The following is a 15,972-nucleotide window of genomic DNA, read 5'->3' on the forward strand; positions in this document are numbered from 1 at the left end:
TCCTCCCATTTTTACCTTATGCCCCCCTAAATTTTGGAGCCTTTAAAATTATCTTGAGCAATCTTAAAATTCTCTCTCCTTCTTCTTCAAACCTCCACCAGGTCACCTCAAACTCTCCTGATCCTGTGTTCCTAAGAGGACAATCTCAGACCCATTAACTTTTTCCTCAGAATTTACTTCCTTCAGATTTGAGATCCTCTCCATTGCCCTGTGCTGCCTCTTCTCAAGGGCAATAATGATTTGCCAGAAAATGGTGCCCAGCCTCGTTCAGAGTACCCAAGATGGGTGTCTCAGCTGCCTTACTGCACAGCATCATGGTACCACCCTTTTAGTTTTAGGTTCCATTGCTCTGCTAAAACCACCCAGTATCTGGTTTGCTTTTCCTACTGCCACTGTGCACTGGGCTGGTGGTTTCAGGGACTCTTCCTCAATAGCCTGCAGATCCTTTCCCTGAGCCACATGCTGAGAGACAGCTTGTGAAGGGGTGTTTACCTCACACTTGCCCCAAAAAGGTTACTGTGACTAGAAAAGGGGGCTAATTAACCCAACAAGTGACAGCTGAGGGGAATCAGGTGGCTAACTAATCCCCTGAGGGAGGGAGCCCAGCCCAGGGGGAACAAGCTGGGCTGGGATTTATAAACACAGGAAATTGGAAGCTGAGGGGATTGCTGAGAAATACTTTGCTGTCATTCCCTGGGAGGAGTGTTTGGAAACTGCAGAAACACAGCTTGTAGTTGCTCCCTGGGAGGAGGGAATGGTGACAAACCTTGGGGGAGGTGGAGCGCCAGATGGTAAGGAAAGGGCTCAGGGAAAGGCAGCAAGGTCCAAGAGGGAGCAGACCTTGACTGCTGGCTAGAGGGCCCCTGAGCTGGAACCCAGAGTAGAGGGCGAGCCCAGGTTCCCCTGCCAGCCACTGAGGGAGTGAATGGGAAGGCTAGGGTGCACAGGATGGCCGAAGGAAGACTTTGGTACTCCAGAATGGGAAAATCCATATTGTGGCCTGGCTGGAGGGCTGAGTCATGAAGAGGCAGCGGCAGCTCACTGAGCGAGAGAAGAGCTGATGCAGACCCAGAGAAAGAGGCGGAGAGACAGCATGCAACTGAAAGAAGGGGCATCAACCTCGCAAAGCTTGTCCCCAGAACAGCCATGAGGAGGCGCCCCGTCACACAACCTTGTTCCTTACACTGGATCCTATCTACCAGGCTAATGTTTTGTACATTTGTCTAAATTGAATCAAATGCTGGCCTAGTCACCTAATCTATTACTGATAGTAACAGTAGCGCCCTCAGTAACAGTACACTACAAGGAATACCTACCTGCGCCCATCTAAATCAAAGACAACTCTGTCTATCACCTCACTTGGCTGGATTAGACGAGAAACATCCTCAAATATTTTGGCCCTGGAAAAGAAAAACAAATTGTGAGTCTGTCTGCAGACACATACCGCTGTCTTGGAGGATCCTTGCTGAGGAAGCGAACTGAGGCTTATGATATTCTTTCCAAGGGGTTAGGGAGAAAGGGGATTCCTGTGCAGAATTAAACACCTGTATTAACTAAACAAAAATATCCCTTAGCACTTTATGCAGTTCACCAGTTTGGCTTTTGCATGTCTGTCATGACTGGAAGACACCTTTAGAGTTAAATGACTTGTCATTCACATTTTGTAGGATTTATCCCCATTTCTTCTCATTCAGTCTCAGTGAATGAGTCACGTAAACCTAGCAATGGAGAATTTGTCACAATGGATCAGACTATTGGTCTATCTATTACAGACTCCTACCTCCATCAGCGGATAATGAGCCCATCTCCCCTCCCCCCTCCCCCGGTAACGACCAGTTGTACGATGCCATATGTGTTCTCAAAATTTCCTTCCTGACCTTTGCAGCAATCAGCGTAAACACTGAAGCATGACACGATTATCCCTGTCTTAGCTCTATGGTTATGTGTGTCATTATGGTCATAAAAGCGGGGCTCTCAGAACATTAGTGCAGGGAATAGGTGAGAAAATGATGGCCTCTGTGAATAAGATTCTTGGCATTTAGCTGCTACGGAAAGTGTTCCCATCTCTATAGAGCACAGACGTTCAAAAAAGCTCAGAAACTTGTGTCTTTGGTAAATGCCACGTTATTAGTATCATTCAGTCCTAGAGCTTAGTTCAAGAGACAGCAGAATCACCCAGCCTGTTTGGGGTCTGGTAAGCATTACTTGTGCTACTAAGAATAAATGCCCTCTAAAGGAATTGCAGAGGGATACCCATGGGGCAGGAGGGGAAAGGTAGCCCTGAGAAGAATCCCCTCTCCCAACACAGTTCCCCCCACACTCCAACACACAATTTATCCTCCTCAGTTGAACAATGTAAATGAGGTGAGAGCATTAATGCTAATTGCCAGGTGCACAATGCCTTCCATGGGAGGATCCCAACACACTTCACAAATATTTAATTCCTTTAGCAGGGGAGGCAGAGAAGTATTTATTCACCTTTACCTTCCAGATAAGGAAAGTGGAGAGGTGACATGACTTGGCCACTGGCAGAGGCAGGAATTAGGCTTCCTAACTCCCCATCTGTGCCAAGAACATCTTAGATGCCAGTGTCTTCAACCTCAAGAGAAAAATCTGAATAGTATAAGCCTATAGCTCAGTTTTCCTTCTTGTGATAATCCATTGTGTGGGTCTCCGCAAGGACTGCAGAGACCAATGAAACTTGATACAGAAGTGATGATCAACACCCATCAAAAGCCAGGCAGTAAGACATGAGAGTCCCCAATACTACAAGACGTGAGTCCCTATTTGCCCAGCTGTGGAGAGCTACCTGTGGGATGACAATAAAGCAGAATCACCTTTGAACTCCATATTTCCGCTCCAGCAGGGACTGGCAATAAGGAGGGGGCTGGTGGCCCCAGAAATCAGGGAACGCCAAGACCCTGTAGTCCGGAATGGACTTGGTGCTTCCAGCCCTGGCCATGTAGAAGTGGGGGTTGTGGAATGGGATATCCCCTTGGTGTCTCTCCAGAAGCTTTGTCGCTATGTTTGAGGCTCCCACTCCTCCCATGGGGCTGGGACCTAAGCAGCTCGCACAGTGAGTGTGAAATGTTTGTGTGTCCCAGGAGGCTTCTTTTAGGGGAGGATGCAGAGTGGGTGCATGGCTCCTGCATGGATCTTCTCTTTCACAAATGGTATCTGCATCTCGGACTGATTCTCCCATTGCTTGATTTTCAAAGCCTGGAGCCCCAGTGCATTTCTCCTTCTTTGCCCAGCTCTGCACTGGAGTCTTGAAAGCTGTTTCCTCTGGCTCTGGACCCATGGCACTTTGGTCCCTGTGTCTGCAATGCTGCTGCTTCATGAAAGCAGCATTCGGAATGACTCGGGGGTGAGTGCCTGGCAGGCTCCTAGGCATATCCTCAAAGTCCTTCTCATCTTCAGACCCTGTTTCCAGCTCCTTTAGATTTAAAGGATAAAAGAAAGGAAAGAAATAAAGACAGATGGTGTCTCCTTCCAGAAGGAAATAGAAGAAAGAAAAGGGAAAATATTTAATTTACAGGCCTCTCAAAGTCTGCTCGCCTCAGTGACCCAGAGAGATAGAAACCCACAACCCACCTGCCAGCATTCCTATTCCTGCAAGCGATCTCTCATCGGTTCCCAGAAGCTAAACAAGGTCAGGCTGGATCAGCTGCTGGGTGGGTAACCTCCAAGCAAAACCTGGAGCATTACAGGAAATTGCATGAGGCAAAGTGATGTGCTTCTCTTTGAACTGATGCTCCAGCATGATGCCATGGGGCCAGTCTGCCAAGCAAAGTTCCACCCTTCCTAAATACAGGACTGCAATGTTAATCCAAGTTCCTGGCCACTTGCAGTCATCACAAATACCACAGCATTTTGTATGATAGGAGATGCATGAAGCCTGGTGTCTTGTTTAAATCTGAATAATTATATTCTGCCTTCCTACATTCCTCCGCCTCCAATACTGAGTACAATATTCTTCTTCACTTCCTGTCCCAAACTGTTAAATGGCTGGTTTGATCTACCCCAGAACTGTCTGCATTTTAAGCAGTGACAGTGTACGCTTCCCCATCACTGTGTTCCAACCCTGACCTTGACTGACCACCTCTGGGGTAGACAAGCCATTTTAATCTCCGTGTTCCATTTGGTTCTCGGCATCTCTGTTGAACCTGCCAACAAGGGTACAACGTAATCTCCATTCGTGGATGTGGGTTTTTTCTCACGTGGGTATTTAATTATTTATCCAGTGGGCCCCCATCGACCGAGACCCAGCCTTTTTGCTAAATGCCACCAGACAGCTCTCCGATGTTAACACTTTTCACCCACTACCAGCTGGGGCTGCACTCAACCCAACAAGCTCCAGGTGCATCTACGTTTTGGATCCTCCAATACCTTGAGTCATCCAGTGCTCCCCTTTGCAGTACGTCCGTCTGCCCACCTCCTCTCAGTCAGCATCCCCAGTACTGCACATCCCTACCTGCGTTCACAGATAAAGGAAGTCACAATATTATCCTACCTGGAAAGCAAGGGAAAGTTCAGGACACATTGCCTCATACTGCTCAAGCTCCTCCTCTGGCCTGTCAAGACCTGGCTTTGAGCTCAGTTTGTTCACATCTGTCTCCAAATCATCATCCTTCAAAAGTCAAAGTAGGAAAACAAATAAATTAAAGGTGCTATCGACCCATTTGGGACGGTCTCTGAGTTGATAGTTATAAAACGGTATATTACATCATGCCTTTCATCTGGGAATCTCTAAGCACCTGACACACGTGAAGTAAACCAGCCACCCTTGGCAACTAGATGAGAGCAATGAAATTCATTTTTATGGAAGGGCAAACAGAGGCACAAAAGTTTAAGTCACCTGCCCACAGCCATAGAACGATCCACTGGCATGTAACTCAAAAGTCCTGGACAAGATTTTCAAAAGTGAGTAGTGGGTTTGGGTGCCTCGCTATTTGAGCCCAAGCTGAGACACCTTATAGGGGTCTGATTTTCAGAAAGTGCTGAGACCCACCCTCTGAAAATCATGCCCATTTAAAGGAGTCTCAACTTGGCCACCCAAAAATTGTGGCACCCAAAGCCACCAGCCAGTCTCCTGAGTATCCAGGATGTGCTGATGTAACCTGCAGATGTGCTGCCTCAGGTGTTGAATGAAGGAGTGAGAAAACACCTTTGATTCAGAGACAGACAATCAAACAATTTAGATTTAAGAAAATCCCACAGTGTGTCATAGGCAAAATGAGTTTTGCTGATTACCAGCAAAATAGCATCTTCTAGTGTCCAGCCTCTTCAAACCAAGATTGCCTTGGTCCCCACTGCTGCTCATGAGGGCCCCCTCTCTCTGCCTTTGAAACCCAAATCCCCATCCCTCTACTACACACCTCACTGAGCCCTCAAGCACTGATTTCTCATCTGTTACTTTATTTATATCTTTCTACGCTGTTGATAAATAGCTTTTAGTCTCTTGACCAATCCATCTTCTGTTCATTTTTTTTTAATTCATTTGGGTTTGCAGTTATCTATAAAGCAACGACAAGGATCATGTCTGAAACTTGCACATCCAAAGGCAACTGTGCATTGACATGCATCCCCCTCCGTATCAGATACAAGAGTCAAAGACATGCAGTGTCAAGTGTTTAGTCATCGCATAAGAGAATGGGAAGGGGGGGTCGGGTGGCTAAATGGCATTGATGAATGACTGCGACATGACAGCATTATTCAAATAATTCAGCATGCAGTTAGCAAGCATTCACCACCAAACCACAACAAAGAAGCAATTTGCTCTTGATAATAACTTCAGAAATGATTCTATTTATCAACAAACTCCCATGAACACCAGGGTGTCGAAAGCAGTTCAAACCCTGAGCCATAGCAGTACTGAAAGGCTGAGCTGTTTCTACAAAGTGTTACTTGTGTTGACTTGAGGCGGTGGTTGGAATTGGTTGACATGGGTGTCAGCAGTGAGTGTTGGAGGTTTGCTGGGCTCTTGAAGATTGGTTTGGATGGACTGACAGTTTGGAGAATTATGTGGAATCTGTAGGGGTGGATTTTAATGATTTGGATGGTGGGGATGGGCTCCATGACAGGACTGGATGTTCGATTGGTACAGGGACTCCGGTTTTGGTAGAGCTGATCAAATAGTTAGAGAGAGGATTCACAAATATTTTCACCAACAAAAGTGTTGTGCTAAGTTCACTATGATTAGTATTAGACATTATTCACATATATTTGAACACCTGCCAAGTAGCTGTGAAAAAGTTTTTGAATCACAAAAGTATCAGGAACTTGAGCACAAATGATTCTTTGCACAAAAATTTTCACTGAAAGTTCACGACTCATCCTCCATTATCAATCTGTGTAAAAGTCAGTCAGAAGGTGGGGTAGCATGAGACTTACGACCATACGAGACAACCATACGAGACCAATAAATAAAACTCATATTCAAAGCAAAGTGTTGGCAAACAGCCAATAAACTAAAAACTGTTCACAACTAGTTGGTGAATCCTTATGAATAATGAACATAATTACAGATTTTAGGATGTGTTTGGGAATGAATTACTAAACAAAAAAGGGGCTAACTTGGCAAAGAACATGATTTCTAATGAACAGTTTGGCCAGTTTTCAGATGAAAATAGTCACTAAAGGGAAGGTTAGCACGCTGAGCCCATTTGTTTTCTTTCCTTTTTGTCATTTGGGTGACATATTAATGTTCAGGTAGGCAAGGCAGGCAAACAGTGAAAATAACATTCAATTCACATCTAAACTGCATCAGATCACACGGCATTTGTGCCCTTTTGAATTTGATGACCACAAACATTTGTAGGAACAAGATTTTGTTTGCAAATATGTTTGAGAGGGCGAAAACTCATTCATGCTGGAATGTGTGTTTGTACAAAGATGCATTTTCACAGCAAGAACGTTTGCATGTGTAAGCAGGGTCTGAATGAACTCTCCCCTGACAGCTAGTTTGGGAGGGGGAGAGACTTCAGGGGCAAACTGAATATACATGAATACACTACTCTGTGTAGGTATCTAGCAGACAGGACTTGTGTTGCTCCAAGTGATCAGCTTTGTCTGGTGTTGGGTTACAAATCATGCCATCAGGTGGTCGATGACATCTACATAGAACACATCAGCGGACATCGGCAATACCAGGAGGGATGAGCTGGAGTGCCAATGAGAAGCACTGTTGGGAAATTTACTGAAATACTTTCCTGATGGATTGTATTTTGTAAATGGACAACCTACCCTAAATGCTCAATTACTGAGGGACAATCTTCACTCATTGCTGTATTTGCTTTCCACAGCCAACTCTGTATAACTTTTCATGCGTGATGTACCTGAATACTTGGATGCAAATATCCAAACTGTATTCTTAAATGTATTCACCTAAATTTCGGTTTGCTGATTATGCACTCTATGTATCTTATGACTTTTAAAACAAACTCTGTATTTGTGGATAATCTAAGCACTATACCCAACTGTACAGACACTCTTTTCTTAACCTGTGTGTTATTATATAACTTTTAATACTGAATGCAGGGGTAGTGAAATGTTGTTATCAATGTTATCTTCACTGTATGAGTAAAGGCGAGCAGAACTGTGTTAAGCTTGTCCCGACTGAAAGGAACTCGCTAAGCCAGGGGCTCGAATGCTAGACCCCTGGGAAAGTAAGAGGGGCAGAGACAGGTCTCCCAGCCAGAAGGTGTGGACTCTCCCTAAGGGTCTCTGATCTAGTTTAACCTGTCTCTTCCCACTGTTCAAAGATAGAGCTAAATAGGCTTCATTAGGAGCCCTTTGTTAAGTTAAAGTGCTCAAATGAGAGCTGAAATCACTTGAGATGGGGCAGTGTTTCTGCCCAGCCTGCCATAGCTGAAAATCATTAAGAGACTGATGTGCAGAGATCACAGCAAAGAGGCAAGAGGGAGTAGAAGATGACTGACAGTTGGCTGGCAAACAAGCGGCTGGCGAGGCAACGAGCGGCTGACGAGCAGCGGGCAGGGTGACTAGCGGAGAGGAACCGTGGCTGGCGGGCCAGCCAGGCAGTGAGGAACCACAGGTGGTGGGCCGGCCAGCAGAGAGGAACCGTGGCTGGCAGGCCGGCCGGTGGAAAGGAACTATGGCTGGTGGGACAGCCAGGCGGCAAGGAACAGCGGCTGGCGGGAAGGGCAGGACGGCCAGGAACAGCGGCTGGCGGGCTGGCCAGGTGGTGAGGAACCGCAGCTCGCAGATCAGCTAGCAGAGAGGAACTGTGGCTGGCAGGTCGGCCAGCCAGAGCAAGTGCTCAGATGGCGGTGCAAGCAAGGTGCCTTCTTCCCTGGGTTGGAGGTGAACTCTCACAGATGCACCTCTGAAGTCTAGGTACTCACTGACCAAGGACAAACACTGTGAGTGGGATATGGTGAGGGAGCACTCTGGGTCGGGTGTCCTGCTCACAGTATTATGATTATAAATCCTGCTTGTGGCATTTTTCCTAATTAATGTCGGGTAACTTCCCTCCTTTCATTAAAAGTTTCTTCTCTACACTCAGACTCTGTGTTTGCGAGTGGGGAAGTATTGCCTCTCAGAGACACCCAGGGGTGCTATGTAATTTTTCCAGGTTACTGGGTCAGGGCTTGAGCTGGTTCTGTGCTGTATTGTTGAAAAGGAACCCCTAGATATTGAACCCAGCCCTGGTTGCTGCCGGCTCCACCTAGTAGAAGGGTTGCAAATGCATCCTCAATTTGTGCCTTTCAGAGCTGGGTGTGGCAGGGAAAGAGAGTGAGGAGAGAAAGCAAACAATGTTCTGAATAATTATTTGTTCATGAGATGAGCAGGAACAGGTAAAAGAAAGTGGCTAAGAGTAGGTGCTCCAGCTGTAGCTTAAAGGAGCCAAGCTGTTTTAAAGACTGAGGTCCAGGTACATAGCCAAAATATAATGCTATTGTGATAGGGAAAAAAGGAAAAGATTAATACTTCCTAAAATCTCCTAGGCCTCCTATCACCTACTCCTTAAAGTGCCTCCCATCCCTTCTGCCTGGAAGAATCAAAGCTCCAGTGAGACTTATTCATGACTCTAGTTGTAAAAGGTATAATCACTCAAATGGGAAATGGAAAAAATTCCATGTGACCTACATACAGCTCAAATTGGGACTATGAAATACATGAGGTGACAGTTCGTGAGCAAACCATGGCCTGAAAGCAGATCACCCAAAAGTTTTATTCCTGTAGTAAATGCGAGCGAGGAAGAAATGTGGGGAAATCATGATGCTGTTCAGAATCTGTTGGGGAACAGAAACAAGGAACTCAGAGTGATGACCAGATTGTTCCCGGGATTAGATTGGCCAGCTCTCTCTATAATAAAGGGCAAATCATATAGGTTACCTGCACAAAGCTGAAGTATTCTCAGCTTCTCAGACACCATCCTGGCCACTGCATCCAGCAGTGCAAGTAAGTCAATGCAGTCTGGTATGCTGGAGCAGCAAGCTATCTATAGCCAGTACGGCATACTGGAAAGACACCATACCGCCCCCAGCCCCTCCACAGAGCTGCCTCTCAGGAGAACAGGGCTGGGTGGGGGAGCTGGGAGCAGTACAGAAGCGAAAGGAGTTGCCGGCATTCTGTTCCTTTCCCTGCATGCTGCTGCCCCCGCAGTAGGGAAAGGAGCAGAATCCCCAGCCCTGTCCCCCGGCAGGGCTGCCGCTGTGTGGAGCCGGAGGAGAAGCAGCTCCGTGAAAGGGTAGGGAATGGAGTTGGGAGTTCTTCTGCTCCTTTCCTGGGATGGGGAGGGGAGAGAAAGAATGTAGGGGCTCCGGGCTGGGGGTGGGGCAAAGTCATGTGGGGGGGTCATGTGGGGAAGTCACGTGCCCCCCGCCCTTACCTGGTGTGCTCCCCACCCCATACTGGGAAGAAAATAATATTACTTGCACCACTGGCTGCATCCCAAACTGCCTAGACGTCTGCCTGCACCATTTAGCCGTGTGTTCAAGAGACCGCCCTTCCAAGGAAGATGTTGCTCTTGCCTTTTCTGCGGTCAAGCAGCCCTATATGATTATATATCTGCTTTGGGTCCACAAACAAATCAACTTTCTCTCTGTGAATGGCAAGGGTGCCAATTAGGGAGGGCAACACACCAGGGATGTCCCTAGCTATTCTGGGGCCCTACGCAGGCCTCTGAGGGGGAAGGAGCGGGGGGGCTGGCCCCAGGCCTCTGTGGGGTGGGCCTGGCTTGGGGGGCAGGGGAGAACCACCCCCCAGCACTCACCGATGGTGCGGCTGAGCTCAGTGGAGTGGAGGCAAGGCTGGGGCGGAGCAGGGGTGGGGCTGAGGCGGGGAAGGGGCAGGAAAGGGGCGCAGGCCATGGGGAAGAGCCGGAGCTGGAGCAGCACACAGCTGCGCAGGGCACCCAGGAAATTTGGTGCCCCAAATTTCCTGGTGCCCTACACTGCTGCGTGCTTTGCGTATGGGTAAGGACGGCCCTGCAGGACACCTCACCCTGAGTTTCTTGCAGGAGGTGGGCTTCCAGGCGAACCTCTTAACTGCACAGAATTAGTGTGGAATGCGAGTTCTGCAGGCAGGTGCTTCTTGCAGTTTATGCCCTTGGGGCAGGGAGTCAGTGTCTTATTTACAAACAGAGGCAGGGTGATTAAGATAAGAAAGGTTAAGGATCTGGAAGTCATTAGATGAATCTGTAAATCAATAATCCCTCTGGGAGGGAGTGGGGGTTGCAGAGAGAAAGCAGGGGACTCAGAAGAAATATAGCCAAGCCCTCTAAGCCAAGTTTACTTTCAGAAAAGAGGGAGATGTGAGGCGGGCAGGTGAAAAGAAGGGGCCAAAACTGAGGGAAAGGTTAGCAGTGATATAGAAAAGTTTCCACTCTACTTGTGGTACTTATGTGGCCCCATCACCATAGTATCTGAGTGCCTCACATCACAGCCCTTCGGTGAGGTAGAGCAATGCTATTATTCCCATTGTACAGATGGGGCACTGAGGGACACACTTGGATGACCAGATGTCCCAACTGTATAGGGACCATTCCGACCTTTGGGGCTTTGTCTTATATAGGCGTCTATTACCCTCCACCCCCGTCCTAATTTTTCACACTTGCTGTCTGGTCACACAAGGGGACACAGACTAAAGGCCAGATTTTCAAAGGCATCTAGTGGGAAAACATAGTCCCTGAGCCAATGCATATATGATGTGTAACTCTGGATAAGATGGCCTGGATATTTAAGTATGAAGTGTATAGTTATTGACCACACATGTTATCACGTGTTCACTGTGATGTTAATATCTATGGCAATAGTTTTACTTGATTAACATCTAGAAGATTAGACCCTCCAATTTTCTTTCAGGAGGAAGAGCTGCCCAGAGCTCCTGTGCTGTTAATTTTCCTTTCCTGCCTGCAGTGGCCCTGAGATACCTCAAAAGTCTCAATATTTTTCCTCAACTTTAAAAGACGGAATTTTCTTGATGTTTGGTTTTAAATATTCTCCTGTGAAAACTGCAATTCAAGCACTGTAGTGTGACCCTCCTGGAAAGTAACTAGCCTCTAAACAGAAGGCAGTGTTGCCAACTCTCATGATTTTGTCATGAGTCTCATGATAATTATTGTTTTCCTTAAAGCTCCAGCTCCTGGAGTCAAGTGGATATGTGATGATTTCATCCTTCATTCTTAAAGAGAAATGAAGTTTCTAGCCCTTGCGGCTGTGGAGATGTGACCCCAGTGCACTGTGAAGGCTCAAAAAGCAGTATGTAAATAAAAAGAACACCAAATCTATTATTTTTATATAATATCATTATTTTTAAAGCCAATCTAATTATTTTTGGAGAGTTTCTAGTCTATTTGTAGTGGGGTAACACCCCTAGAGCCCCAGGCAGGTGCAGTATAAACTCATGGGGTCTTGCCCTAGTAGGATGTTTCCAAAAGTTAAATGATCTGTTCCAAGCTTGATGAACTGCAAAAAAAGTGATAGAAAGTAATCTAGATTTTTCTACAATTGTTGTATTCAACAATTAGTAACAAAGTAAGAATACACATTACAATTTTAAACCTAACCAGTGTCCCTTAAGTGAATTGACACAAGATGTCAGAACATGTTAGTATTAGAGCTGAGTGTGTCTAATATTTATTTAATTTTCTTTCTTTCTTTCTTTCTTTCTTTCTTTCTTTCTTTCTTTCTTTCAGAATTAGAAATTATTATCTGACAGGAGCACTCTACCTAAGTTACTATCTGAAAAACAAACAGAGTTTTCAGGTGCCCAAGTAGCCTCTGGAATCACAGTTAAAATTACCCCCCCGTCTGAAATGGTGCCCCTGCCCATCAGAGCTCAAAATTGGGGCGGGGGTGGGGGGGCAAAAAAACTTCCCTTCACAGAACATGGAGCATTTTAAAGGAAGCTGTGACTCATATACCTACTTCCTCTTTATGCTCCAGGTCCTCGTTATCCAGGTCTTTTTCCACTTCTTCCTCACCATCATCTTCATAGCCATCTGCAAAAGTAGAAAAGAGGTGGAGCAGGTGGCCTCCATCATAATAGCCTTCTCCCTAGCCCACCCCAAAAAGGCAGGCCACCCTCATGTGCAGTATCCATGTCTTGTCCCTATAAACCACCACAAAGCTAAATGTAAGACTTAGAATAAAGATTAGATCCCATGTGTTCCATCAGATACAGCTTCATATGGGATCTAGGACTTCCTAGACGCCCATTACTGGTGTATCTGAGCACCTTCCATGTAAAAGTCAATAGCAACAATGAAGTCCCTAGTGGACTTTATGGCATCTCTGGCTCTTCTTCTTTCTGGGGGGTAAAAATTATCTTGGGCCTGGATTTTATTGCTTGATTTGCTTGGTTTAGGTTTGCCGGAGGTGGGGTAGGCAAGTAGGGTGGTGAGTTTTATTCTTGCTATGGTATGTCCTACATGCCTAGACTAAAAGAAGCAGGAGTATCCAGAGGAAAGCAGAAACGTCCCATGAAAATCAAGGAAAATCCTGAAGATCAATACCTTCTAAAGAGATGAGGCAGAAAATTGGAGGTATAGAGCAGAAGCTCCACAATCTTTGCTGAAAATGGTTGCACACATGAAATAGTAGTCAGAGGTTTGTTTGGGTTGTACCATAATGGTGCTGGTAAGGAGCATGAAGGCTGGCAGTGCACAAGGTCATATTTGTTTCATTCCTGGGCACGCTTCTTGCATATATGCTGCTCCCCTGCCTGGGCATACACCCTCCTGGCCTGCAAGTGCTCACAAACTCCATTCACATAGCATAGCCGCAGCCAGATTATTCGAGAAGGAAAAAGAGCCATTGGTTGGCAGCATCAATTTACTAAAAAAGTTGCAAGGAAGGACGTGTGCACACCCCCACACCCCCACACATGGGCGGTGAGGTATATGGGCCCGTGGTGCTTGTGCTCCACCAATATTTAGGAAAGAGGGCCCAGCTCCACCAACGTTTGGTGCTTTGGGGGGCTCCTGGTGTCGCTCAGGGGAAGGGGCAGAAGCCAGAAAGAGATGGGGTGGGGGCTTGGGGGAAAGGGTGGAATGGGGTGGTTTGGGGCCGGGTCACACGCTGCTGCCAGCGCCAGGCACCTCCCCCCCCCCCCCACTAACCCTCCAGGCTGCCCTGGACCCCATGTCCCGCTGAAGGGCAGGGCCCCCCAGAGCACAGGGTCTGGGGCGGTTGCCACAGTCCATCCTATGGATAGGATGACTCCATTCTGGGCATCACCAAAAATTACATAAACCTGCTACGCTCTCTCTCTCACACACACACACCCTCCCTTCCCAGTTGCCATGAAGCAACAGTAGTTCCAGCCTTTGCCAAGGCCATTCCTTCAGGTCACTTTAAAGCAATAAGGATTAAATTTCATTTCCCCTACCCTTCACTATCTCACATCTCCCCTGCTGGCCTTGATAGAAAGTGAGAGATTCAGACCCAGTTCTGTAGCATAACAGTCTGGGTCACCATGCAATTTTAAATGAAAAGCTCAGGACTAGATTCCTCTCTCCCCTGGCCCCGACCTTCCATTCTCCCCATCAGTCCCTCACTGGGCCCCCCCCTCCACACACACACATTCTCTCTTCAGTCAGCAATTTACCTTCAAGAACTGCACGTGGAGATTCGGAGCTGACACTCCCAGGAAGAGAGAAGGAATAGGAGCTGTGTACTGTAGCCAAAGGCAGAGGCCCCTTGGGGTAGCACTTCCTCAGGATCTGGGCCACTGTAGTTACTATAGGATCAAGGAGCTTGCTATCCAGGCAATCCTAGGCACCAATGAAGAAGAATATTCAGTGATGTTTGCCATTCAGAAGCATCCTTCCTCTTGCACAGATCTGCCAGACATTAAAATAGCTGCTTCCCTGAAAGCCTTAAAGAGCAGCATTTGAATAAATTCAGGCAGTTCTGTGTCAACTTCTTATATTTCCCGTGTTTCTCTTTCATCCTTTTCCTTCCTTATCACAGCAGGGAAGTCTACATGGGAGCATAGCATCTTGGTTTTTTAATAGTTTATCTGCTTCTACAGGTCATTCACCATCTCCTGGTACATCCATCTAAAGGGCACAGGGTTCCCTAGCACCATTCGAAGGCACTGGGGTCAGTAGCGTCTCAGAAAAAAAAAAAAAAAAAAGAGCACCTGCTACTGAATTATCCATACACCTCCCTACAGCTAGCATGGGGCAAAATTCTTCAGCTGGAGCTCTTTGGGGGGCATGAAATGCTGATTCAGCGACCAAAATGTTTTGTGAATTCGTGCCAGTTTCACCGAACTGATCATTTAAAACAAATGACAAAAAAAGTCTGAATGTTTCTATTTTTCAGTTTGAAAGAACTTTTAACTCAGAAATTTCCTTCCAATTTAAAAACACTTTTTTAAAAAAAAAGCTCTAAATCCAAATGAAATGCTTCATTTCACCAGAAATGAATTTTTCTTCACTTTTTGGCTTTCTGAAAATTGTGATAGATTTTATTGTCAGCTCAACTTTTTTTTTCTTTTTTTTTTTTTTTAATTTTTAAGACGTGCCAGCAAACTGGAAGTCTACATAAAACACAGTCCCCTCCAGCACTGAACTGTGGCTTAATACTGATTCAGAAGGGACAGCACTTCCTACTCAGCCACCCATGTCATCCCTGAGCCAGAGTGTGATGAATAAAGCAACGATTATGTCACAGAGGTCACAGAATCCTTGACTTCCACTGATCTCTGTGACATTTTCTGCCCTGGGGCTGGAGCTCCCAGCCAGCCATGTCCTCACAGCTCCCAGTCCCCAGTCTGGTGGGGGCACCCTGCAGCTGTCCATCCACAGCAAGCGGCTGGCGGACCCTGCAGCTGCCCAGCCATGACAGCCAGCAGGCCCCTGAATCTGCCCAGCCGCAGCTGCAGCTACCAGCTGTCCAGGGTGAGGGGACCCCACAGCAGCCCAGTCCTGGGGCAGGAGGACCCTGGAGCTCCCACACACCACATCAGTGGGGGACCCAGGAGCCCCAGCAACAGTGGGTGCTGAACCCACCTACCCCTTTTGTCAGGGATATTTTTAGTGAAAATCAGGGACAAGTTGCGGGCTGCCGTGAATTTTTGTTTATTTCCCATGACCTGTCCCTGACTTTTACTAAAAATATCTGTGACAAAAGCTTAGCCTTAGTGATGAATCATCAGAAGCAACTACCTGCAGGTCTAGTAATAGGCCCCGTGCCATTCAGCAAGGGTTTAGTCAATCCACAGGCAAGAACCCACACCCAGGTGATCCAACCTCAGGCACATAGGCTCCTAAGGGAAACGATCTCTCTATTCTGCTCAGCATCACTGCCTGGCCAGGAATACTCCCATTGCCAATTGTTTTAATAGACTGCCCTTGCTCCAACTCCAGCCTACTCATCTCTGTTTCCATGCTAGCCAGCCCCTGTCCCAGCCTGCATCTGCTTCTACCTCAGCCGGGCACTCAGTGGTCCTGACATATCCCATGCGGGGGCAGTTTCCTAGATCTCCATTCGTTTT

The 15,972-nt window shown here is 46.9% G+C and overlaps 1 protein-coding gene across 1 annotated transcript in view; it reads right to left on the bottom strand.

The window, feature by feature from the left end:
* AGBL1 (AGBL carboxypeptidase 1) overlaps positions 1-15,972 on the bottom strand; it is a 241,343-nt gene that overhangs the window by 176,968 nt on the left and 48,403 nt on the right. The window contains exons 7-12 of the mRNA XM_077829336.1: positions 14,077-14,242; positions 12,396-12,469; positions 4,514-4,630; positions 4,090-4,166; positions 2,838-2,954; positions 1,317-1,400 (exon numbers count right to left, since the gene is read on the bottom strand). Coding sequence (XP_077685462.1) covers positions 1,317-1,400; positions 2,838-2,954; positions 4,090-4,166; positions 4,514-4,630; positions 12,396-12,469; positions 14,077-14,242 — 635 coding nt within the window. The remainder of the gene's footprint in view (positions 1-1,316; positions 1,401-2,837; positions 2,955-4,089; positions 4,167-4,513; positions 4,631-12,395; positions 12,470-14,076; positions 14,243-15,972) is intronic.

Source organism: Eretmochelys imbricata, chromosome 10, assembly GCF_965152235.1.
Source record: "Eretmochelys imbricata isolate rEreImb1 chromosome 10, rEreImb1.hap1, whole genome shotgun sequence".
Taxonomy (NCBI): Eukaryota; Metazoa; Chordata; order Testudines; family Cheloniidae; genus Eretmochelys; species Eretmochelys imbricata.